Source organism: Chiloscyllium plagiosum, unplaced genomic scaffold, assembly GCF_037043375.1.
Source record: "Chiloscyllium plagiosum isolate Xiang-an unplaced genomic scaffold, Cpla_swu_hap1 HiC_scaffold_34, whole genome shotgun sequence".
NCBI classification, from domain to species: domain Eukaryota; kingdom Metazoa; phylum Chordata; class Chondrichthyes; order Orectolobiformes; family Hemiscylliidae; genus Chiloscyllium; species Chiloscyllium plagiosum.
This window is the reverse complement of record NW_028270172.1, coordinates 52,564,190-52,590,885: the sequence shown is the minus strand read 5'-3', so window position 1 is coordinate 52,590,885 and position 26,696 is coordinate 52,564,190. Positions and strand designations below refer to the sequence as shown.

The following is a 26,696-nucleotide window of genomic DNA, read 5'->3' as shown; positions in this document are numbered from 1 at the left end:
AAGGGCTTATGCCCAAAACATCGACATTCCTGCTCCTCAGATGTGGCGCTGTGCTTTTCCAGCACCACATCTTTCAAATCTGACTCTCCAGCATCTCAAGTCTTTACTTTCTCCTAGTCACTATTCTGGTTTGAGCCATGTTTCTGTCAATGCTACAGTGTCATACCCACATGGCAATTTCTACTTGCAGTTCCCCAATTCTTTACACTACACATTGTGAATTTAACTTAACCCTGCCTTTATCTCTCTCTCTTGCCCATTAAACTTACAAATTGAAATTCAACCAACTGTTATATTTACTGTCTCAACCAGGAGATAAGTTCCATTTCTGCTCAAGTAAATCCCACCTCTTCTGAAGAGCTTTCTTTTCCCAAAAATGATATGAATGTCCCACAAATCTAAACCCTTCTCTTTTATATTAATCCACAAGTTACACATTTACTTCCTTGATCAGTCTTTGCCTAAATACAGAAGCTGATGGCACAGACAGTATTTCTGAGATTACTACTCTGGAGGTCCTGCATTTCAACCTCCTCGCCAACTCTTGAAACGGATCCTGCAAGACCTTCAAGCTGTCCCTCCCAGTGTCATTCATTTCCATATAAACCACAGCTACTGACTGTTCACCATCCCTTTCCAGATGGTTATCGAGCAGTTCCATTATATTCTGAACCTTGCACCCAAAAGGCATCAGACCATATGACCTATCTTTTCCTTGAACTATTAAATCACCCACTACAATTGTCTTTTTGATATGCCTAACAGCCTCATTCTCTTTCTCCACAGTAGCCTTGGGCATCACGACATGACAGTTTTCCTTTGTGTCAGTAACCCCAATGGAGTCAATGGATGAAGGCTGCTTTGCATGATTGACTGGGCTATATTCACAACCCTCTGTAGTTTCTTGCCATCTTACAAAAAGCAATTGCCACACCAGGCTATGATGCATCTCGCTAGGACACTTTCTGTGGTACTTCTATAAACATGCGGAATTCCCTGGCTTCCTACGGAAGTAGAGGCATTGTTAGGTTTTCTTGACCATCACATTGACATTGGTGGACCAGAACAGATTGTTGGTGATCAGCACTCCCAGGAACGTGATGCTCTCAAGATGCAGACAGCAGAATAATCTCCACTCATTATGTGGAAGATGAAGCGCTCTTCCTCCAACCATCGTGTTGCTATGGTCTGGCGATGGAGGAGTCCAAGGACCTGCATGTCCTTGGTGGAGTGGGAGGGGGGGTTGAAGTGTTGAGCCAAGGGGTGGTTGGGTTGGTTGGTCCGGTGTCCCAGAGGTGTTCTCTGAAACGTTCCGCAAGTAGGCAGCCTGTCTCCCCAATATAAAGGAGGCCACATTGGGTGCAGCGGATGCAATAAATGATGTGTGTGGAGGTGCAGGTGAATTTGTGGCAGATATGGAAGGATCCCTTGCGGCCTTGGAGGGAAATAAGGGGGGAGGTGTGGGCGCAAGTTTTACATTTCTTGCGGTTGCAGGGGAAGGTGCCAGGATTGGAGGTTGGGTTGGTGGGGGGCGTGGACCTGATGAGGGAGTCACGGAGGGAGTGGTCTTTTCGGAACGCTGATAGGGGAGGGGAGGGAAATATATCCTTGGTGGTGGGGTCCATTTGGAGGTGGCGGAAAAGACGGCGGATGATATGCTGTATATGGAGGTTGGTGGGGTGGTAGGTGAGGACCAGTGGGGTTTGTCCTGGTGGCGGTTGGAGGGGGCGAGGCTCAAGGGCGGAGGAGCAGGAAGTGGAGGAGATGCGGTGGAGGGCATATTCGACCACGTCTGGGGGGAAATTGCGGTCTTTGAAGAAGGAGGCCATCTGGGTTGTACGGTTTTGGAACAGGTCATCCTGGGAGCAGATGCGGCGGAGACGAAGGAATTGGGAATATGGGATGGCGTTTTTACAGGGGGCAGGGTGGGAGGAGGTGTAGTCTAAGTAGCTGTGGGAGTCGGTCGGTTTATAGTAAATGTCCGTGTTGATTTGGTCGCCCAGATGGAAAGGTCTAGGAAAGGTCTACTCCTTTGGTTTGGAGGGGAGTAGCCATGGGCACCCGCATGGGCCCCAGCTTTGCCTGCCTCTTTGTAGGGTATGTGGAACAGTCCATCTTGTGCAACTACACTGGCACCACCCTCCACCTTTTCCTCCGCTACATCGATGACTGTATCGGCACTGCCTCATGCTCCCACGAGGTGGTTGAACAGTTCATCCACTTTAGCAACACCTTCCACCCCGACCTCAAATTCACCTGGACCGTCTCGGACTCCTCCCTTCCCTTCCTCGACCTGTCCATTTCTAACTCATCTTCCGCCTACGAACCCTCCAACCACAAGGGATGAACTCAGATTTTTCCAGTTTCCTCATTTCCCCTCCCCCACCTTGTCTCAGTCAAATCCCTCGAACTCAGCACCGCCTTCCTAACCTGCAATCTTCTTCCTGACCTCTCCGCCCCCACCCCACTCCGGCCTATCACCCTCACCTTGACTTCCTTCCACCTATCGCATTTCCAACGCCCCTCCCCCAAGTCCCTCCTCCCTACCTTTTATCTTAGTCTGCTGGACACACTTTCCTCATTCCTGAAGAAGGGCTTATGCCCGAAACGTCAATTCTCCTGTTCCTTGGATGCTGCCTGACCTGCTGCGCTTTTCCAGCAACACATTTTCAGCTACTTTTCAAAGAAACACAACACCCACCAGAGAAAATATTGTACAACCGCAAAAGAAACATTGAGTTTGGTACTGACCTTACAACATTTTATGTCGGAGACAGTTGTGTGCACAGACCACAATTCTCTTACATTCTTGGAATGATTTAAACACAAAAATATGAGACTACTTCATTGGAGTCTTATGTTACAGACTTTTAATTTACATGTTATATGTGTTGCAGGTCATAAAACTGTGATAGCAGATGCATTGAAAATATGCACCATTTGGCTTGGTTGCTGTTTTGACAACAATTCAAATTTAACCATTTAAATTATGCTCAGGATACTAAAACCAATCAAGTTTGAATGCATTGTTTTGCGAACATTAAATCCGATGTTGGGGATTTTAAAAAGGCAGGCATTTTGAAAATCAGACAGAACAACTGCCATCAACACAGACCCAAGAAATTACGAAACACTCTCTCTCAAAAGATACCTTTTCATGTGAAACATATTCACAATAAAAAGAAAGATGACAACCCTGTAAGATCTTTAGCCAGAAGACGACAGACACCAATGACAACCGCTGTATGGTTTGAAATTAAGGTGATGTAATCTTCCCAAGTGTTTTGATGGAATAATTTATTGTTGTAGCGTGGCAGATAATAAGCAGTTAAGAAAAAAGGGGGAGGCATACAGTTGTGAATAGTTGTTTTATAATGTTCACTTTGAGTTTAAAAGATAAATTGATGTTATTCTCTTTAAATAGTGGAATTTGGGCAATTCTGTGTCACTCATAGTTTAACAGATTATGAGCTGAGCTTTTCAGGGTGTTTGGTTTAATTAACAGAAGGGTTCACTGCCATGTCGTAACAAACCATAACCTGGTGTCATGTAACTTCTGACTTTGTCCATTCCAGTCCAACATTGGAACCCCCACATTACGTCTTGCAATTGTGGTGTTACAATGGTGGTGTTGTCAAAAGACTTGAAAATAGAGTTGGACCTGAATCTGGAGAAAGCGAGGACTGCAGATTCTGGAGATCAGAGCCGAAGAGTGTGGCACAAGAAAAGCACAGTCGATCAGTCAGCATCCTAGGTGCAGGAGAATCTTCATTTCAAGCATAAGCCATTCATCAGGGTGAAGGGCTTATGCTCGAAATGTCGACACTTCTGCTCCTTGAATATTGCCTGACTAGCTGTGCTTTACCAGCACCACATGATTTGACTTGAGGTGGGATTTGACCATATAGTGCAGGGCACCAGTGTTGAGGATGATGGTGGAAGAGGTGTTGTTGCCTTTTCTTACTGATTGCAGTCAATGTGTCAGGAAGTTAAGGATCTAATTACAGAGGGGGAGCCAAGTTCTAGGTCTCGAAGTTTGGAATTCATAAGACATTGGCACCAGTCTGGAGAAGGTGGGAGTTGTTTTGTTGGGATTGGATCAACCTGAAATGTGTTGGGCTCAGAGACCTTACGAATTGCATAACCACGGCAAATACGACACAATGACAATCACTAGAGTAGACGTAGCAGAGAAATTGATTGACTAAATCCTGTGGGTCCCCGGGCCTGACAGATTGAATCCTGGGACATTAACACAAGGATCTATAGAGATTATAAATATCGTAATCTATCATTAATCATTAGATTCTGGAAATGTCCCAGGAGGTTTCAAAAACTGCCAATGGAACACCTTTATTCAAGGTGGTAAGTAGTCAGAAAATAAGATAATTGGCTAATTGACTTTTGATTATCATCTTTTCTGACCATTTATCTTCTTGAATCTTCCAACTTCCAACTTCCATTGGCAGTTTTTGAAACTGCTGGGACATTTCTAGAATCTAATAATTCAATATAGGTTACAATCAGTGTATTTTCAATCTCTATAGATCCTTTTGTTAATGCACCAGAATGAAATCCATCATGGTTTCAAGGGGAAATCATACCTGACAAATATTATAATTCTTTGAAGACATAACTGAAATAACTCCACAGAGGTTTATATTCTGTCACCAATTAACTCTTTATTTAAGCGTGGAGAGTCCTTGACACTAATCCAGCTCCATTATAGCCAGCTCTCCCAGTAAATAGGAAGTTTGTTCTTATCTGTCAGCCGAGATTCCCTGACTGGACCAGATTAACAGCCCCAGTCAGAGAACTCATATCCTGTGAGGTCCACCTCATGTCAGTCCTTATGTCCCTCCTCCTCTGGGTCCAAGGGCTTAGGCCAGTTCTTGTTCTAGTCGCTCCTCCTGGGATTTCTCCCGCGCTGCCTCTGTTACAAGTAGCCTCTTGTGCCTGGAACATCTGGGAAGAAATTCATTCTCTTCTTCAGGCCGCACGGTGGCTCAGTGGTTAGCATTGCTGCCTCACAGCACCAGAGATCCGGGTTCCATTCCTCCCTCGGGCGACTGTGTGGCATTTGCATATTCTCCCTGTGTTTGCATGGGTTTCCTCCGGGTGCCCCGCTTTCCTCCCACAATCCAAAAGATGAATAGTCCATGCTAAAAAGATGAATTGACCATGCTAAATTGCCCATAGTGTTAGGTGGATTAGTCAGGGGTAAATGTAGGGTAGGGGAATGGGTCTGGGTGGGTTACTCTTCAGAGGATCGGTGTGAACTTGTTGAGCCAAAGGGCCTGTTTCCATACTGTAGGGAATCTAACCTAAAAAACAAAATGTGCTGAGGTGGTGAAATCTGCTGTGTCCATTTCAGATTCATAGAGTCATAGAGTTGTACAGCACGGTCCAACCCATCCATGCTGACCAGATATCCCAACCTAATCTAGTCCCACCTAACAGCACCCAGCCCATATCCCTCCAAACCCTTCCTAATCATATGCCCATCCAGATGCCTTGTAAATGTTGCAATTATACCAGCCTCCACCACTTCCTCTAGCAGCTCATTCCAAACACGTAACACTCTGTGTGAAAACATTACCCGTAGGCCTCTTTTATATCTTTCTCCTCTCACCCTAAACCTATGCCCTCTATTTCTGGACTCCCTGACCCCAGGGAAAAGACTTTGTCTATATACCCTATCCATGCCCTTCATAATTTTGTAAACCTCTATATGGTCACCCCTCAGCCTCCGACGCTCCAGGGAAAATAGCCCCAGCCTGTTCAACCTCTCCCAATAGCTCAAATCCTCCAATCCTGGCAACATCCTTGTAAATCTTTTCTGAACCCTTTCAAGTTTCACAACATCTTTCCGATACAAAGGAGACCAGAATTGCGCACAATATTCCAACAGTGGCCTAACCAATGTCCTGTACAGCCGCAACATCACCTCCCAACTCCTGTACTCAATACTTCGTGGGCGGCACGGTGGCATAGTGGTTAGCACTGCTGCCTCACAGCGCCAGAGACCCGGGTTCAATACCCGCCTCAGGCGACTGACTGTGTGGAGTTTGCACGTTCTCCCCGTGTCTGCGTGGGTTTCCTCCGGGTGCTCCGGTTTCCTCCCACAGTCACAAAGATGTGCAGGTCAGGTGAATTGGCCATGCTAAATTGCCCGTAGTGTTAGGTGCAGGGGTAAATGTAAATGTAGGGGTAGGGGTATGGGTGGGTTGCGCTTCGGCGGGGCGGTGTGGACTTGTTGGGCCGAAGGGCCTGTTTCCACATTGTAAGTAATCTGTAAGTAATCTAATACTCTGACCAAGGAAAGTGTACCAAACGCCTTTTCACTGTCATACCTACCTGCAACTCCACTTTCAAGGAGCTATGAACCTGCACTCCAAGATCTCTTTGTTCAGCAACACTGCCTTGGACCTTACCACCCTAGGTATTTTCAATGCTTGATGGAGAGCACGGCTTCTAGAACAGTCAGAAAGGCTGCAGAAGAGCCACGCATGTTTTGCTCTTAGATTGTTCGTAAGTTTGCAGCTTTCATATGGTCTACCTGCTTGTTCAGGACCATCACACCTACCCAAACTTTACACATCACTGGATCTGACCTCATGTTGACCATGTAGGACTATTCCCATGGTTCTACATTAAACTTAATGTAAACAGAATCTTATGTCCAGCATTGACGTTCCTGATGCTATTTCACCCTCAGGACTGGGAAGATCAGATTTAACCTGGTGCAGCATTCTCTCTTTACATGAGGTGTAGTACTACAATCAAATAGGAACCGGATAGTTTGTTATCTAGTGAAGGTGTAGACTGTTTCTTTAAATATGCCTTCGAAGTTTGAACTGCTCTTCCTCCCAGACCACTGGATGGATGGATGGTACGGAGCTGTCCTTGTGTTGATTACCATATGACTTTAGGAAATACTCAAATTCCCTGCTGGTAAACAATGGCCTGTTATCTATGAGTGGTTGTTATGGGGGACTTTAACTTTCCTGATATTGATTGGGAAAGCTATAGCTCAAGTTCGTTAGATGGGTCAGTGTTTGTTCAATGTGTGCAGGAGAGTTTCCTGACACAATATGTAGACAGGCCAACAAGAGGTGAGGCCATACTGGATTTGGTTCTGGGTAACGAACCAGGCCAGGTATTAGAATTAGAGGTAGGTGAGCACTTTGGGGATAGTGACCATAATTCGGTGATTTTTACTTTCGTGATGGAGAGGGATAAGTGTGTACTACAGGACAAGAGTTATAGCTGGGGTCAGGGAAATTATGATGCTGTGAGGCATGACTTAGGATGTGTGGCCTGGAAAAGTAGACTCCAAGGCAAGAGTGTAAATGATATGTGGAGCTTGTTCAAGGAGCAACTATTGAGTGTCCTTGATAATTATGTACCTGTCAGGCAGGGAGGAAAGGGTCGTGCGAGGGAGCCGTGGTTTAATAAGGAATTGGAATCCCTTGTTAAATGGAAGAGGGCGGCCTATCTCAAGATGAGACGTGAAGGTTCAATTGGGGCGATTGAGAGTTATAGGGTAGCCAGGAAGGACCTGAAGAGAGAGCTAAGAGCAGTAAGGAGGGGACATGAAAGGTCCTTAGTCGGTAGGATTAGGGAAAACCCTAAGGCTTTCTATAGGTATGTTAGGAATAAAAGAATGACTAGGTTAGGAATAGGTCCAGTCAAGGATAGTAGTGGGAAGTTGCGTGTGGAGGCGGAAGAGATTGGGGAGACACTGAATGAATACTTTTCTTCAGTATTTACTCAGGAACAGGGCATTGTCGTCGATGTGAATACTGAGTCACAAATAAGTAGAATGGATGGCTTTGAGGTATGTAGAGAAGAGGTGTTGGAAATCCTGGAAAAGGTGAAAATAGATAAGTCCCCTGGGCCTGATGGCATTTATCCTAGGATTCTCTGGGAAGCAAGGGAGGAGATTGCAGAGCCATTGGCCTTGATTTTTATGTCCTCTTTGTCTACAGGAGTAGTGCCAGAAGACTGGAGGATAGCAAATGTGGTTCCCTTGTTCAAAAAGGGGAGGAGGGATAACCCTAGTAACTATAGGCCGGTGAGTCTCACTTCTGTTGTGGGCAAAGTCTTAGAGAGAATTGTAAGGGATAGGATTTATGCACATCTGGATAGGAATAATGTGATCAAGGATAGTCAGCATGGTTTTGTGAAGGGCAGGTAGTGCCTCACAAACCTTATTGAATTCTTTGAAAAGGTGACGAAGGAGGTTGATGAGGGGAAAGTGGTAGATGTGGTATATATGGATTTTAGTAAGGCGTTTGATAAGGTTCCCCATGGTAGGCTACTGCAGAAAATACGGAGATATGGCATTGAGGGTGAGTTGGAGGTTTGGATTAGGAATTGGCTGGATGGAAGAAGAGAGGGTAGTAGTTGATGGCAAAGTTTCTTCATGGAGTGCCGTCACTAGCGGTGTTCCGCAAGGATCTGTTTTGGGACCATTGCTGTTTGTCATTTTTATAAATGACCTGGAAGAGGGGTTAGAAGGTTGGGTGAGCAAGTTTGCGGATGATACGAAAGTCGGAGGAGTTGTTGACAGTGAGGAAGGATGTGGCAGGTTACAGCAGGATATAGAGAAGCTGCAGAGCTGGGCAGAAAGGTGGCAAATGGAATTCAATGTAGCTAAGTGTGAGGTGATTCACTTTGGGAAGAATAACAAAAAGATGGGGTACTGGGCTAATGGTCGGATACTTGGTAGTGTGGATGAGCAGAGGGATCTTGGTGTCCATGTACACAGATCTCTGAAAGTTGCCACCCAGGTAAATAGTGCGGTGAGGAAGGCATATGGCGTACTGGCTTTTATTGGTAGAGGAATTGAGTTCCGGAGTCCTGAGGTCATGATGCAGTTGTATAAGACTCTGGTGCGGCCGCATCTGGAATATTGTGTGCAGTTTTGGTCGCCATACTATAGGAAGGATGTGGAGGCACTGGAACGGGTGCAGAGGAGGTTTACCAGGATGTTGCCTGGTATGGAAGGAAGATCGTATGAGGAAAGACTGAGACACTTGGGGCTGTTTTCATTAGAGAAAAGAAGGTTTAGGGGTGACTTGATTGAGGTGTACAAGATGATTAGGGGGTTAGATAGGGTTGACAGTGTGAACCTTTTCCCGCGTATGGAGTCGGGTATTACAAGGGGGCATAGCTTTAAATTAAGGGGGGGTAGATATAGGACTGAAGTTAAGGGTAGGTTCTTCACTCAGCGAGTCGTAAGTTCATGGAATGCCCTGCCAGTAGCAGTGGTGGACTCTCCCTCTTTATGGGCATTTAAGCGGGCATTGGATAGGTATATGGAGGATAGTGGGTTAGTATAGGTTAGGTGGGCTTGGATCGGCGCAACATCGAGGGCCAAAGGGCCTGTACTGCGCTGTATTCTTCTATGTTCTATGTTCTAAAACTCCAGGAGTCCATATATTGCAAAAGATGCGCATAGTTTTCTATTGCCATCCCTGTGTTTGACAAATGAACTCTATGTGCATGTCCAGCCACTTTGAGTCAGCATCCACAATGGCTTCCATTGAGCCCATGGAAGAACCTGCACAGTTGATGTGTAACTGAGTACAGGGTTTACGTGGCCATTCCCACAAATGCAGGGGAGCTGTTGGCAATAATTTTTGACCATGCTGGAACTCTGGGCATTGCCCCATCTACATGGCCAAAACTAAATCCAATAGACATGACTTCTTGCCAGTATCTTCATTTTGCAAATCCCTGGAGGAATTCAGCTAGTATCTTTCCTCAGGACAAACACACTTGCTTCCCATTATAAATGCCATTCTCTACTGCGATTTGGTTTGTTTGGGTCAAAAATGGATTCAAATCTCATTGTAATGGGCTTACTCCACCATCACCAGCTGTTTTACCAGGTCTGGATCTTTGTGTGCCCAAAGTCTGATATTGTCAGCTGTGACAGGAAGTGTGTCCAAAAAATGTAAAACCATTATGTATTCTTCTAGAGGCAGTACCATGAGTAGTGTACCTACCAGTGGTAGGCGTCTCAATGCATCCACATTTGATACTTGACCTCACAGATGGTTTTACAACCTGTAACTCTACACACTTCGAATTAAAAGAGCCTTACCGTCATTATATTCCTTAGTTAAATCTGTCACCACTTGAAAGTTTTTAACATCTGGTGCCTCAGGAAAAGTTAGGCTTTTAATAACCGAATAAAAGCTGCTGGTCCACAAGTTGTCAGGAGACATACCCATTGCTTTTCATCTACTTATATATCATTTTCCTGCAAAAATGAAATACTCTTTCTCTGTATTGGGCCCCATTTTCAATGGCAGGATCAAATGAGTCAACCTTCCCAAATCATAGTATAATACTAGAAATGCTTATCCCACTGTTGTATCCACTGAAACAACTCCACAGAAGCCAGCATCCCATCACCAAGTTACTCTTTATTTACATGCAGAGAATCCTGTTACTGATCCCTCAGAGTCAGCTCTCAAGAGTGAACAGGATGTCTGACACTCCTGTTCATTTTTAATTTATTTTTTCCCATTTTTCTCACTGCACCCATGTTGAGTACGCATACGTGCAGAGGTCAGTAAAAACATAATGAGCAAGATAAATTCATTCAATATTCCCACCATCAGGAAAAACACCCATGTGGCGAGGAAACCCAGGAACAGGCAAAGCTCAGAATGAACAATGCTCATGTGAAAAAAAGAGCGAAAGAAATGGTAGGGAAGACACTCCTGTAATTATCTGTCATCTAGGGCTCCCTATTTGGACCAGGTTAACAGCCCCAGTCAGGGAGCTCATTTTATGAGGACTATCTAGCTGACCTTGTTACAATCACTACAGTAACAAGCAGGTTTGATAAATAGGAATAAGTTGGCATAATAAGTTGGAGGATCCCAACACAGAAGATGAGGCGTTCTTCCCCCAGGCGTCAGGTGGATGGAGTTTGGTGGTTGAGGCGGCTCAGGACTTGCATATCTTTGGCAGAGTTGGAGGGGGAGTTAGTGTTCATCCAGTTGTTTAGTGCATGTGTCCCAGAGATGTTCTCTGAAATGTTCCCCAAGTTGCCGTCCTGTTTCCCCAATGCAGAGGAGGCCACATCGAGTGCAATGGACACAATAGAAGACCTGTGGAATTCCAAGTAAATTTCTCTCAGCTCCCTTGGACCACCCCTCACTACTGATGAAGAACTCGTACTCAAAACATTGACCCACTTGCTCCTCCGATGCTGCTTGACCAACTGTGCTTTTCCAGTACCACACTGTTCAAAAATTGTTCAGTCCTACCTGGTACAAAAATATAAACAGGAAAAGTGGCCCGACTATAGTTAACAAAGGATTGGTTTGGTATTAGATCTAAGGAAGGGGCATAAAGTTTGGCCATGAGGAGTAGCAGACCTGAGAACTGGGAGAAGTTTAGATTTCAGTAAAGAAGGACAGAGTGGTCTTATTGGTGAAAGCGTTTTTCTGACTGGAAGTCTGTTATCCAGTGATGTCTGACAAGGGACAGTTTTGGGGCCCTTGTTGTTTATCGTTTATCTATATGATTTTAACTTGAATGATGGAGAGTTGATCAGTAAGTTTGCAGATGCACAAAAAATTGCTGGGGCAGGAAATAGTGAGGGGGATCTTAGATTACAGGAAGATTGACAGGTTGATCAATGGCAAATAGAATTCAATCCAAATAAAGGTGAGGTGATACATTTGGACATTTAAGGAAGAAGGGAAGGGAATACATAATAAACAGTCAGACACTGGGAAGGACCAAGGTTCTGTGGGACCTTAAGGTGCATGTACACTTGTTCCCTTATTAGAACAGTGGATAATGTGATTAAGAAGGCATACATAGAGATCAACAGCATAGAAAAAAAATTCCTTCAGCCCATTACATTCCCATCAAAAGCAAACCCAACTACTGAAATCCCATTTTCCAGCACTTGACCAGCACTTCCAGCCTTGAATGCCATAAGTTCACATCTGAATACTTCCAAAATGTTATGAGGCTTTCTGCCTCTACCACCCTTACAGCAGTAAGTTTCAGATTTCCACCATCTACTGGATGAATTAGTTTTTCCTTGCATCTCCTCAAAATATTCTGTGCCTCACTTTAAATCTACATGCCCTGGTCACGGATTCCTCCATCAAGGAGTGAAGTTTCTTCCACCTAACCTATCTGTGCTCTTCATAATTTTATACATTCAATCGTGCCCCTTCTCAATCCAATCTCTCTTCATAACTGAAACTCTTCAGCCTACATAATATCCTGGTAAGTGTCCTCTGTATCCTTTCAAGTGTTATCACATGCTTATAATTTACCTTCCAGAGCCTGGCTTTAGCTGTGGCCTACCCAATGTTTTGTATTTTTCCACCATAACCTCCCTGCTCTTAAAGTTTATGACTTGGCTAATGAAGGCAAATGCCTTCTTTAACCACTTTATCCACCTGTTGTGATACCTTAAGACCAGGAAACATGCACATGGAAGTGCCACCGATCCTTGGGTGCTTCCAATGGTCCTACTGCTCATCATGTATCCTCTTGCCTTGTTTGTCCTGTCCTGAAGCATCACCTCACATTAATCTGGACTGAATTCCATTTGTCATTGCTCACCCATCTGTATCCTCTTGTATTCTAAGGCTATCCTTTTCATTATTTACCACCAATTTGTGTATTGTCCACCTCCTTCATTCAAGTCTAAATCATTTATAAAAGCCCAAAGGCATAAACACTCACTTGAATTCCATAGGCTCTTACCCTTGCTTTCAGTTTCCTCTATGAAACCTTATCAAAGGCCTTGCTGAAGTCCAAGTAGACGACATCAAAAGCATTACCCATCTACTCACCTGGTCACATCTTTGAAAAATTCAATCCTGTTGGTCACATAAGATCTCAGAGAAACAAAGAGTTCTACAATAAGAGAAATGTCCTTCAGACCACCACGTCTATGCCGACTGACAAAGACAAAACTACACTAATCCAATTTACCTGCACTTGATCGATTGCTTAACATGAATCTATGCAACTCATTGCCACAGAAGGCTGCAGAGGAAAAAAAAAACTGCAGATGCTGGAATCCAAAATCGACAGGCAGGAAGCTCGAAGAACACAGCAAGCCAAGCTGCACCAGGAGGTGGAGAAGTCAATGTTTCACGTGTAACCCTACTTCAGGACTCGCAGTGGGTATAGGGGGAGCTGCAGACAAAGGGGATGCCTGGCGCAGGGTGGTGAAGCAGGGATAGGTGAAGTCAGGTCGAGAATTATGAAATAGATGTGAATATATTTGCTGGGATTTAGAAGACTAAGGTAGTTTCATTCAAAGGTATTATTGGCATCAAATGACCAGCAGGAGGGATGTTTCATCCACCAAGGTAATCTAAGTTCACAGGAGTGTGTCTCGGAATAGAGGACATGCCATTTAGAATAGAGAAAAGTAGAAATTTCTTTTTTCAGAGAGGGGTGATTCTTTGGAAGTGTCTGCCCCAATGGGCTGTGGAGATTCAGTTGCTGAATATGCTCAGAATTGAGATCATTACATTTCAAGGTATTAAAACATGTGAGAACAGTCTAAGAAAATGGTGCTGAAGTCGAAGATCAGATATTATTTCAATGCAGAGTGGGCTCAAAGGGCTAAATGCACAAACTTGATTGAGTTTTTTGAGGAAGTATCAAAGAGGATTGATGAGGATAGAGTGGTGGATGTGCTCTATATGGACTTGAGTAAGGCATTTGACAAGGTTCTTCATGGGAGACTGGTTAGCAAGGTTAGATCCCTTGGATACTGCGGAAAGTAACTCACCTCTTGATACCCCAAAGTCTTTCCACCATTCATACTATATTATATTAGATTTCCTACAGTGTGGAAACAGGCCCTTCAGCCCAACAAGTCCACACCGACCCTCCGAAGAGTAACTCCCCAGACCCATTTCCCTCTGACTAATACACCAAACACAATGGGCAATTTAGCATGGCTAATTCACCTAACCGGCACATCTTTGGATTGTGGGAGGAAACCAGAGCACCCGGAGGAAACCCACGCAGACACAGGGATAATGTGCAAACTCCACACAGAGAGTCTCCTGAGGCTGGAATCGAACCTGGGTCCCTGGTGCTGTGAGGCAGTAGTGCTAACCACTGTGCCACAAGTCATTGGGTAAAAATCCTCAAATGCTCTCCCTACAGGCATTGAGAGTCAACCCACAGCAAGTGGACTGCAGCAATTCAAGAAGGCAGCTCACCACCGCCTTCTTAAAGAACAAAGAAAATTTACAGCCCAGGAACAGGACCTTCAGCCCTCTAAGCCCGAGCCAATCCAAATCCACTGTCTGAACCTGTTGCACAATTCCTAGGCATCTGTATCTCTCTGCTCTCCACCTACTCATGCATCTGTCCAGTCACATCTTCAACGAATCTACTGTACCTAGCTCTATTACCTCTGCTGACAACCCGTTCCAGGCACCTACTGCCCTCTGCGAAAAGTACTTGCTACGTGTATCCCCCTTAAACTTTTCACCTCTCACCTTGAAAGCGTTGATCTCTTATTATTGAATCCTTCACCCTGGAAAAGAGTTTATCTCTATATACCCGGTCTATACCCTTCATGATTTTGTAGACCTCAATCAGGTCCCCTCTCCATCTCCTTTTTTCTAATGAAAACAATCCTAACCTACTCAACTTCTCTTCATAGCTAATTCTCAAGGGCAAATAGGGATGGACTATCTATGCTAACCAGCCAAGGCCACCCAAGTCCCACATATTAATTTTAAAAAATGATATCCTGACTCTTATACTCAATTTCCTGACCAATAAGGGCTCAGTGGTTAGCACAACTGCCTCACAGCCCCAGGTTCGATTCCAGCCTTGGGTGACTGTGTGTGTGGAGTTTGCACATTCTCCCAGTGTCTGCATGGGTTCCCTCCGGGTACTCCGCTTTCCTCCCACAAGTCCAAAGGTGTGCAGGTCAGGTGAATTGGCCATGCTAAATTGCCCAAAGAGTTAGGTGCATTAGCTAGAGGGAAATGGTTCTGGGTGGGTTACTCTTTGGAGGGTCAGTATGGACTTGATGGGCTGAAGGGCCTGTTTCCACACTTTAGAGAATCTAAAGGCAAGGATGCCGTAAATTTCTTTACCACCCAATCTACACGCATCACCACTTTCAGGGAGCTATGGATTTGAAACCCTGTACACCAATGCTGTTCAGAGTCCTGCCATTAACTGTGTACTTGTCACAGAACATAGGACATGGAAAAGTACAGCACAGAACAGGCTCTTCGGCCCTCAATGCTGTGCCGAGGATTAATCTTAGTCTAAAATAAAATAACCTAACCTAACCTACGCAGCCCTCAATTCACTGCTGTCCACCTGCATGTCCAGAAGTCGTTTAAATGTCCCGAATGACTCTGCTTCCACACCACCGCTGGCAATGCATTCCATGCATTCACAACTCTCTGCATAAAGAACCTACCTCTGACATCTTCTCTATATCTTTTTCCTACCACCTTAAAACTATGGCCCCTCGTGCCAGTCAATCCTGCTCTGGGGAAGTCTCTGGCTATCGACGCTATCCATATTTCTCATTACCTTGTACACCTCAATCAGGTCACCTCTCTTCCTCCTCCTCTCCAGAGAGAAAAGTCCAAGCTTAGACAACCTCTCTTCGGCACGCTAAATTGCCCGTAGTGTTAGGTAAGCGGTATGGATGGGTTGCGCTTCGGCGGGTCGGTGTGGACTTGTTGGGCCGAAGGGCCTGTTTCCACACTGTAAGGTAATGTAATTTAATCTATTATAATCTAATAAGGCAAGCCTTCCAGTCCAGGCAGCATCCTGGTAAACCTTCTTTGCACCCTCTCCAAAGGCTCCCCATCTTTCCTATAGTAGGGTGATCAGAATTGGACACAATAGTCCAAATATGGTCTCACCAGGGTTTTGTAGAGCTGCAGCAAAACTTTGCGGCTCTTAAACTCGATCCCCCTGTTAATGAAAGCCAAAACACCATGTACTTTCTTAACAATCCACTTGGGTGGCAACTTTGAGGGATCTATGAACATGAACATCAAGATCCCTCTGTTCCTCCACACTGCCAACAATCCTGTCTTTAATCCTATATTCAGCATTCAAGTTCGACCTTCCATAATGCATAAACTTCGCATTTATCAAGTTGAACTCTATCTGCCATTTCTCAGTCCAGCTCTGCATCTTGACAATGTCGCGCTGCAGCCTGCAACAGTCCTCGATACTATCAACGGCACCTCCAACCTTTGTGCCATCGGCAAATTTACTAACCCATCTTTCCAGTTCTTCATCCAAGTCATTTATAAAAACTACAAAGAGCAGAGGCCCAAAAACAGAGCTCCACTCACTACTGATCACTAGGTAGAATACTTTCCATCTATAACTTCTCTCTGCCTTCTGTCAGCCAACCAATTCTGAATCCAGACAGCTAAATCTCCCTTATCCCATACCTCCTGACTTTATGAATGAGCCTACCATGGGGAACCTTGCCAAATGCCTTGCTGTGAAGTCCACATACACCACATCCACTGCTCAATCTTCTTTGACCTGTCTCGTCACCTCCTCAAAGAACTCAATAAGATTTGTGAGGCATGACCTGCCCCTCACAATGCCATGCTGACTGCTTTTAATCATGCTATACTTTTCCAAATAGTCATAAATCCTATCTCTCAGAATTCTTTCTAAAAGCTTGCTGAGCACAGATGCAAGACTGACTGGTCTGTAATTGCCAGGTGTTTTCCTTAATATTTGATCTGCTAAAGTGCAGCACGTATCCGGATTAAACTCCATCTGCCATTTCTCTGCCATTATCTGCAACTGATTGATATCTTGCTGTATTCTTTGACAACCTTCCACACTATCCACAACTGCACTGATCTTTGCATCATCTGCAAGCTTACAAACCCACCTGTCTACATTTTCATCCAAGTTATTTACATATATCATGAACAGCAGAGATCCTAGTACGGATCACCACTAGTCACAGACCTCCAGCCTGAAAAATACACGTTCACCACTACCCTGTATCTTCTATGGCAAGCCAATTCTGAATCCACATGGCCAAATCACTATGAGTCACATGCACCTTAATCTTCTGGTCCCTCCTCTATCATGAGGGATCTTGTTGAAATCCTTACTAAAATCCACGCAAACAACATTTACTGCTCTACCCTGATTGATCACCTTCATCACCTTCTCAAAAAATTCAATCAAGTTAGTAAGACATGACCTGCCTTGCACAATGCCATGCTGGCTGACCTCAATTAGGCCATGCTTTTCCAAATGCCCATAAATCCTATCTCTAAGAATTCTTTCTGGTAGGTTCCCAAACACTGATGTGAGACTCACTGATTTATAGTTTTCTGGATTATCCCTATTTCCATCTTGAACAGAGAAATAAGATTAGAGACTCAATAGTTAGAGGCTCCGATAGAAGGTTTGTCGGGAGCGAACGAGACGCACAGTTGGTGTGTTGCCTCCCAGGTGCCAGGGTCTGTGATGTCTCGGATCATATCTTTGGGGTCCTGAAGGGAGAGGGCAACCAGCCTCATGTAGGTATCAACCACATAAATAGACAGAAGGATAGGGATGTAAGGCAGCATTTCAGGGAGCTAGGGTGGAAACGGAGAGCTAGAACAAACAGAGTTGTTATCTCTGGATTATTTCTTGATTTCAAAATGCCCTAGCATTTTCGCATTCTCCACACTAATTCCACTACCCTCTATGTCCTTCTCCTGGATAAGCACCGATGCAAAGTACTCATTTAGGATTTTGCTCATATCCACCGTCTCTAAGCACAAGTTCTCTCCTTTATCCTTGCATGGTCCTACATTCTCCCCAGTTATCCTTTTGTTTTTAACCTATGTCAAGGATGCCTCTTTAACCCTACTTGCTAAGGTCATTTCATGGCCCCTTGTTCTCCTAATTTCCTGCTTGAGTTCTTTCTGGCTTTCTTTATATTCCTTGTCTGGCCCTGTCAGATTTTAGCTTCCTGAACCTTACATATGTTTCTTTTTACCTTTTGACTAAATTCGCAACGTCCCTCGTTATCCCAGTGTCCCTTACTCCTTACTTGTCCTTTCTCCTTACTGCAGCACACCAGTCATGAACTCTCATCAGCAGGTCTTTAAACAATTTCAAAATGTCTAAACTGGACTTGCCTGATAACAGCGCCTCGCTGTAGGAATTATAGACTTGTTAGCCCATCTTCCAGAGTGAGGAAGATGCATCAGTCTATTGTCAAGGAAGAAATAGCAAGGCATTGAACTTAGAACATTACAGCACAGTACAGGCTCTTCGACCCTCGATGCTATGCTGACCTGTGAAAACAATCTGAAGCCCATCTAACCTACAGCAATCCATTATCATCCATATGTTTATCCAATTACCATTTAAATGCCCTTAAAATTGGTGATTCTACTACTGTTGCAGGCAGGGTGTTCCACACCCTTACTTATCTCGGAGTAAAGAAACTCTCTCTGACATGGGCAGCACGGTGGCTCAGTGGTTAGCACTGCTGCCTCACAGCGCCAGAGACCTGGGTTCAATTCCCATCTCAGGCGACCGTCTGTGTGGAGTTTGCACATTCTCCCCGTGTCTGCGTGGGTTTCCTCCCACAGTCGAAAAATGTACAGGTTAGGTGAATTGGCCATGCAAAATTGCCCATAGTGTTAGGTGAAGGGGTAAATGTAGGGGAATGGGTCTGGGTGGGTTGTGCTTTGGTGGGTTGGTGTGGACTTGTTGGGCCGAAGGGTCTGTTTCCACACAGAAGGTTTTTAAATCCTCTAACTTTGCCTGGGTAACTATTAAACCACATTGAGTTAGATCCTCCAGTTTCCAACTTTAAAGGGATTTTTTCAGAGGGCTCCAGAGGGAGGGGATTTTTTCATTTGAAGTTGCGCTTGCCCATGCAATTTCTACTAAGTCTGTAGAATCAGTGATTCCATATTAACCTGAAGTCCATTAAGATCTGAAGACCTAAAATTTGGTAGAGAGGTAAAGGATAACAAAAGCTTTAAACGATGCCACTTGGGTGAGAGTGTGCTTGATAGCTACCACAAAGAAGCGTAAAATCCCAATTTAACCATGAAGATGATCAATTTACCTCACCGACAGCTGTATAGGACAAAAGCACCAGATTTTTTCATGAACAGAAATATTAATTATAATGCACTTTATGTGAAAAGAAAGGATTACAAATCCACTATGCAACAAACTATGCTCCTTTAAAAACCCCCAAATACATGCACACCTTTTCTCAATTAAGCTCAGAAAAATACTCAAAATACAATATTGAGTGGAAAATATATAGACAGGGAACAAAATTCTGAATATCAAAAGCCCAGATTTCAAGGGTGGATTAAATTGCCTCAGTTTATTTTGAGTTCAGTAATGATCACATGCTGTTTTCTGCAAAGTGATGATTTTTTATTTTTCAACAGTTGACACGGATCTTTTCTTGTTCGAGTTCCTTTAAGTTTTCTTGGGTTTTTTTCCAGCTTCAAGGAAAGAGGGGGTAAAAAATACATGTTTGCAGGCTCGGGATGTTCCGGGCTGCCATTCACAGTGGTTAGCACAGCTGCCTCACAGCGCCAGAGATCCGGGTTCAATTCCTACCTCAGGCAACTGTCTGTGTGGAGTTTGCACATTCTCCCCGTGTCTGCGTGGGTTTCCTCCGGGTCCTCCGGTTTCCTCCCACAGTCCAAAAATGTTAGGTGAATTGGCCATGCTAAAATTGCCAGTAGTGTTAGGTGAAGGCGTACATATAGGGGATTGGGTCTGGGTGGGTTGCGTTTCGGCGGTCGGTGTGGACTTGTTGGGCCGAAGGGCCTGTTTCCACACTAAGTAATCTAATCTAATCAATTGGATGGCTATCATTTGGCAGTTTTTCTTTAGCTCAAGCAATTTGAGTACTAGTCTTCCACAAAATAATCACCTAACAGCTTCATAAAGCAGAAATGTGCTAAAGATGTGCACAATTTGATTTTTCTAAGTAGCAAATCTCTCTCGGTATTTCAACTTATATAAGCTGTCCAACACCCATTCCAGCTTATCGTCCAAAAGAGAAAAATGTGGTTCCTGACAATATAATTAACAAGGGTTTGGCATGCCATCAGCTGACCATACCAAAAGGGGATACAGATTTAAAGCTTTAGACAAGAAATTCAGATGAAGTAAGGATATTTTTAGAAACATAGAATTCAATACCGTGTGGAAATAATTTTGCAAGGAGGGTTAGTGGCTGAATTGCACTGCAGCATGCTGACAAATTGGTTGGTCTCAATCTTAGATGTAATAACTCTATGATTCTACATCAGAATAGTGACTACACTTCAGAAATGCCTCATTGGCTTAAAAGCACTTTGGAGCATGGCAAAATCATGCAATGTGCTATAAAACACTTTTGTTTTAACAATTTGTTTTTCCTTGTCTGTCCTTCTCTTTAATTCTCAATCTTCAGCCTGTTTATAGCAACATGCTATTGATCCTGTCATTTCACCAAGATCTCAGAAAGCCTTTGGTAATGGTCCTGTTTTCCATATTTATAGTTCCAAAAGATACACATTTTGTTTCTTCACTTGTCCTAGTTTAATTTCTTTTCAACCTGAACTATCATTTCCTTTTGTCATGTAATCTCTCTTGCTTTGTACCCGGAACCTTTCGTTTATTATTTTCTCCAGCTTGGCTGAAAAGCCATTGTATCTAAGATGACTAACTCTGATGAAGGGATACTGAAATGTTAACAGTTTCTCTTTTCTCAACAGAATGCTGTAGTATTTTTCACTCTTAGCTCGCACTTCCAGCAACTTTGTAAGCAAACAGCTTTTCAGCCAGAGCTCAGAGGATCAACTAATGATTAGCCTTCTTCACTACCTGCTGTACCTGCATGCTTACCTTCATTAACTGGTGTACAAGAACACCCAGATCTCTCTGTACTGCCCCTTTACCTAAATTGATTCCACTGAGGTAGTAATCTGCCTTCCTGTTCTTGCCACCATACATTTATTCACATTAAACTGCATCTGCCATGCATCTGCCCACTCACCTAACTTGTCCAGGTCACCCTGTAATCGCCTAACATCCTCATCACATTTCACCCTGCCACCCAGCTTTGTATCAGCAGCAAATTTGCTAATGTTATTGCTGATACCATCTTCTATATCATTAACATATATTGTAAAAAGCTGCAGTCCCAGCACGGATCCCTGCGGTACCCCACTGGTCACTGCCTGCCATTCCGAAATGGAGTCGTTTATCACTACTCTTTGTTTCCTATCAGCCAACCAATTTTCAATCCAATCTAGTACTTTGCCCCTAATACCATGCGCCCTAATTTTACTCACTAACCTCCTGTGTGGGAATTTATCAAAAGCTTTCTGAAAGTCCAAGTACACTACATCTACAGGATCTCCCTCGTCCATCTTCAGAGTTACATCCTCAAAAAATTCCAGAAGATTAGTCAAGCATGATTTCCCCTTCATAAATCCATGCTGACTCTGTCCTATCCTGTTACGACTATCCAGATGTGCCGTAATTTCATCCTTTATAATAGACTCCAGCATCTTTCCTACCACTGAGGTCAGACTAACTGGTCTATAATTTCCTGTTTTCTCTCTCCTACCTTTCTTAAAAAGTGGTATAACATTAGCCACCCTCCAATCCTCAGGAACCGACCCCGAATCTATCGAACTCCGGAAAATAATCACCAATGCATCCACGATTTCCCGAGCCACCTCCTTCAGTACCCTGGGATGTAGACCATCAGGCCCCGGAGACTTATCAACCTTCAGACCTAACGGTCTCTCCAACACCAAATCCTGGCAAATATAAATTCCCTTAAGTTCAGGTCCTTCAGCCACTGTTACCTCAGGGAGATTGCTTGTGTCTTCCCCAGTGAACACCGATCTGAAGTACCCATTTAATTCTTCTGCCATTTCTTTGTTCCCCGTAATATATTCCCCTGTTTCTGTCTTCAAGGGCCCAATTTTAGTCCTATAGTATATATTATATTATTGGCCAGTTCTGGTCTCCAAACTTGAGGAAAGACATTCTGGCTATTGAGGGAGTGCAGCGTAGGTTCATGAGATCAATTCCTGGAATGGCGGGATTACCTTACACTGAAAGACTGAAGCGACTGGGCTTGTATACCCTTGAGTTTAGAAGACTGAGAGGGGATCTGATTGAGACATATAAGATTATGAAAGGATTGGACACTCTGGCAGCAGGAAACATGGTTCCGCTGATAGGTGAGTGCCAAACCAGAGGACACAGCTTTAAAAATACGGGGTAGACCATTTAGGACAGAGATGAGGAGAGTGGTGGCTGTATGGAATGCTCTGCCCCAGAGGGCAGTGGAGGCCCAGTCTCTGGATTCATTTAAGAAAGAGTTGGATAGAGCTCTTGAGGATAGTGGAATCAAGGGTTATGGAGATAAGGCAGGAAGAGGATACTGATTAGGAATGATCAGCCATGATCATATTGAATGGCAGTGCAGGCTCGAAGGGCTGAATGGCCTACTCCTGCACCTATTGTCTACTGATTCTAAGCCAGTGTATGAACAACCGGCTATATTGGTTATGGCTTTGTCAGTTATATAGTGGAAAACCTAAGATGTAAATTCTACACTACACACTATAGTGGACCACTAACCAACAGCAAAAATGCAGAAAACAATGAAGGCAAATACCGACAACCATTACAAAAGGAAGACAGTGGAGTAGTTATAATGTTCTTAGACTAAATCTAAAGGCTGGGACATAGGTTGAAGTTCTATATGGATGGTAGAATTTAAATTCAATTAATTAGCTTTGAAGGAAACTGGAAATGAAAACTAGATTCAGTAATGGTGAACCTATGAAACTACCATCAGGCTCACTGGGGCCCTTTAAGGGATTGCCTTGCCAGACACCCATAACCCATGAAAGGGTCAAACAAAATACAGAATACACAAAAGATAAACATTCTAAAGGAAACAGAATGTGAAGACACACATATTAAAACTTCCTAAATGCAACAAATTCCAAGCACTCTTGCTACATTTTCTTCATGTCCCAATGTCTACTTTATCTGGTTGTTAAATCAGGAGACTAGAAAGTCTAACAAATTAGTCACACACAATCTCAGCCCTAAGTTAGTTATGCCTATTTAATCAAAATAAAGTCATATTGTAATGAAGATTGTAACTGACAATGAAAGACCAAGTCACCTGAAGAGGAAGGACTCAGGTGATTTTATTCTCACCCTCCCTCCCCAACTATGTTACATAAGATAACTGGTATTCAAATAGTTTAAACAATATTTATTTGAATTACCAAAATCCAGACAATTGTGTAGCTAAGGCACTCAACAGTTAAACTACTCATTTGTTATCATACCAATCAACAGAATTACCAAACAGTAATTTCACAGGAGGGACTATGAGGAAGCCACAACAAACATTGATCAGACCTCAGTGCCTGAAATTATGGCCACTCAAGGAAAACAAATGGTGTTGTAAAACTATCACATCCAATTTAACATAGGAATAGGAGTAGGCCACTCAGCTCCTTGAGCCTGTTCCGTGAGATTATGCCTAATCTGTGGTTTAACTCCATATACTCAGCTCTGGTCCATATCCCTTAATGCCTTTGAATTTTAAGTAGATAAATATTTGTTAAGCAATCAGATCACCGCTTAACCTTTTAAATTCTACTGAAAACAGACTTAATTTGCATTAATGTCTCCTCATAATATAACCCCCAAAGTCTAGGATTAACTCTTGTAAACCTAAGATATACTCTCTCCAAGATATCCTTCCTGAGGTGTGGTGTTCAGATCTACTTACAGTACTCTAATTTACAGTAATGGAGATAAAATAATTATCCTGTCAAGATTTATTGAAATCTTGGCATAGACAACTAAATTTATCTTCATGTCTACATCTCTTTCACAACACTAGTTTAGACTGAATTTTCTGCTCTTCGGTTCTCTTTTAAAGCACATTCTTTACTAAAAAGGTTTTTATTCCACTTCCGACAATTGATCACCAAAATTTCAGTACGCTATGAAAATCAGCCATGTTGCAAGGGATTCCTTTGCATCCTGATTTTAAAAAATGAAAAATATTGCATAAATTCTTACTCTGAAGTTGGTGATAGAGGACCCGTGAGCTTGTCTTCATGGTATTATCTGCTCAAGCTTGTCCACCACTTTATTCATGATTCACTCTAGAAATTAAAATGAGACACATCAAACAGTATGCAGGAATGAAACGACCAAGCTCTATCAGACTTCCAAAATCTTCACCATGTAGGTAACATCTATTTCAACCCCTTGGTGATCACAATCCCAAAGAATATCGCAAGTTTTGAAGGGAAACTTAGTGGATATAATGCAAAGTATCTATCAAGATAATTCTCATTCTGCCGTTAAGTCTTTCATGCCCTTTCCAATTCTCAATTTATAATCTCATCTAACCCTATTTTTTTCCCCAGATTCCAGCACTTCTTCAGTTCTGCCATCTAGTGCATCCTCAAATTCCTTTGCTCCACTAATGCTTTCGGTTTCCAAGGCACTAAGATGTGGAATTTCTTCTTTAAACCTCTTGGCTGTCTACTTTTCTCAGGATTTTATTTTAATCTACCACTTTGACCAATAGTCTCATGTGGCTGTGAGCCAAATTATATTTGATAATGCTGCTATGAAGCATTGATACATTATGTTAAACAGTTCTATACAAACATAAGGTTTTTTAAAAACTATGGCAATGAGCAATGTTGAAAGTGACAAATTAAAAGTGACAAAACAATGAGATCGAGAAAGGAAGCAAACATTTCAAAGGTGTTATAAAGTCAAAAGCATGTATGGTTCCCATTAAGATGAGATATTAAAGAGTTAATTTGCTCTGCTGATCTGCAAGAAAGTGAATGCTTCGAGGGTATGGTGGGATGTCTGTTGTACAGGTAGAACGTAAGGGAATTCCCTTGCCATTCAGAGCCATTTGCATCATCACCACCTATTCAGAAGTCAGTTGGAACATTGCAGTTGAAATTCTGACTGCACCCTATTGTTACAAAAAAATACAATTCACACCAGATCTGGCCATTAAGGGTATTTTTTAAAAATTACTTACAGTATGGAAACAAGTGCTTCGGCCCAACAAGTCCACACCGACTCGCCGAAGTGCAACCCACCCAGACCCATTCCCTACATTTACCCCTTCACCTGACACTACGGGTAATTTAGCATGGCCAGTTCACCTAACCTGCACATTTTTTGAATTGTGGGAGGAAACCGGAGCACCCGGAAGAAACCCACACAGACACGGGGAGAATGTGCAAACAGAGAGTCGTCTGAGGCGGGAATCTCTGGTGCTCAGTGCAATTGTGATTTGCATTACATTGTTTCTGGAGATGTGATCACTGCATTCTGCCTTGAGTGGCATGTGACTGTGGCAGAAGGAGGCTATTAAGCCCTTTGTGTCTGGATTCATGCTTCATCCCAAATCTGTGCACATTGTTCATAACCCTGTAAGTCCCTTATCTTCAAATGAATAATCTCTTGGGAGTTCAGAACATGAGCATTGTTTAGAAAAGACAAATTCTTTAGAAAGCTAGTACTGCCAAATAAACCTGTTGGACTATAACCTGGTGTTGAGATTTTTAACTTTGTTCACCACAGTTCAAACTGGCTCTTCCAAATCAATCAGTAAAGTAATGGAACATGTCAAGCATTTTCTTGGTAACAAACAATGTCCAATTTGAGTTCCACGAGGGTCACTTGGTCAAAACAGACAAAAAAAACAACAATTCTAGAGGTGAGAATATGACTGCCCTCGACTTCAAAACTACACCTAACCAAATGAGGCATCAAGGAGCCCTAACAAAACTGAAGTAAATTAAAATTTGGGGGGGGTGGGGGTAAGGAGAGGAAGGAGGAGCTCTCCACTGGTTGGAGACATCTGGCCTTGACATAGATTGTTCTGGCTATAGGTCATACATTTCAGTTAGGAGGAGAAAATGAGGGCTGCAGATGCTGGAGATCAGAGCTGAAAATGTGTTGCTGGAAAAGTGCAGCAGGTCAGGCAGCATCCAAGGAGCAGGAGAATCGACGTTTCGGGCATAAGCCCTTCTTCAGGAATGAGGAAGGGCTTATGCCCGAAACGTCGATTCTCCTGTTCCCTGGATGCTGCCTGACCTGCTGCGCTTTTCCAGCAACACATTTTCAGCATACATTTCAGTTACCCTGCATTTCTGCAGGTGTTCTTCAGAGTGATATCCTGGGTCCAACCTTCAGCTATTTCTTCAATGACCTTCACTCCATCATAAAAATCAGCAGCAAGGATTTTGCTGATATTGAGCAATGTTCAATCGCACATTTCTTTTAAACATTTCCCCTCTCATTTTAAACTATGCCACTTAGTATTTGACAGCTCCATCCTGCAAAAAAGACTAATTATCCACCTTATCTAATGCCTCTCAATTTTATATACTTCCATTCAGGTTGCCGCTCAGAAATGGACGCCACGGTGACTCAGAGGTTAGCACTGCTGCCTCCCAGCACCAGTAAACTGGGCTCAATTTCACCCTCAAGCAACTGTCTCTGTGAAATTTGCACATTATCTGTGTATGTGTGGGTTTTCTACAGGTGCTTCAGTTTCCTCCCACAGTTCAAAGATATAAGATTGGGTGGATTAGCCATGGTAAATT

General features: G+C 43.4%; 1 protein-coding gene across 4 annotated transcripts in view; it reads right to left on the bottom strand.

Annotated features, from left to right (window-relative positions):
• tmem108 (transmembrane protein 108) overlaps positions 1 to 26,696 on the bottom strand; it is a 186,154-nt gene that overhangs the window by 142,721 nt on the left and 16,737 nt on the right. For all 4 annotated transcript variants that reach the window (XM_087978685.1, XM_087978682.1, XM_087978683.1 and 1 more), the window contains one exon: positions 24,130 to 24,215. In XM_087978685.1, coding sequence (XP_087834811.1) covers positions 24,130 to 24,169 — 40 coding nt within the window. In that variant the 5' untranslated portion in view covers positions 24,170 to 24,215. The remainder of the gene's footprint in view (positions 1 to 24,129; positions 24,216 to 26,696) is intronic.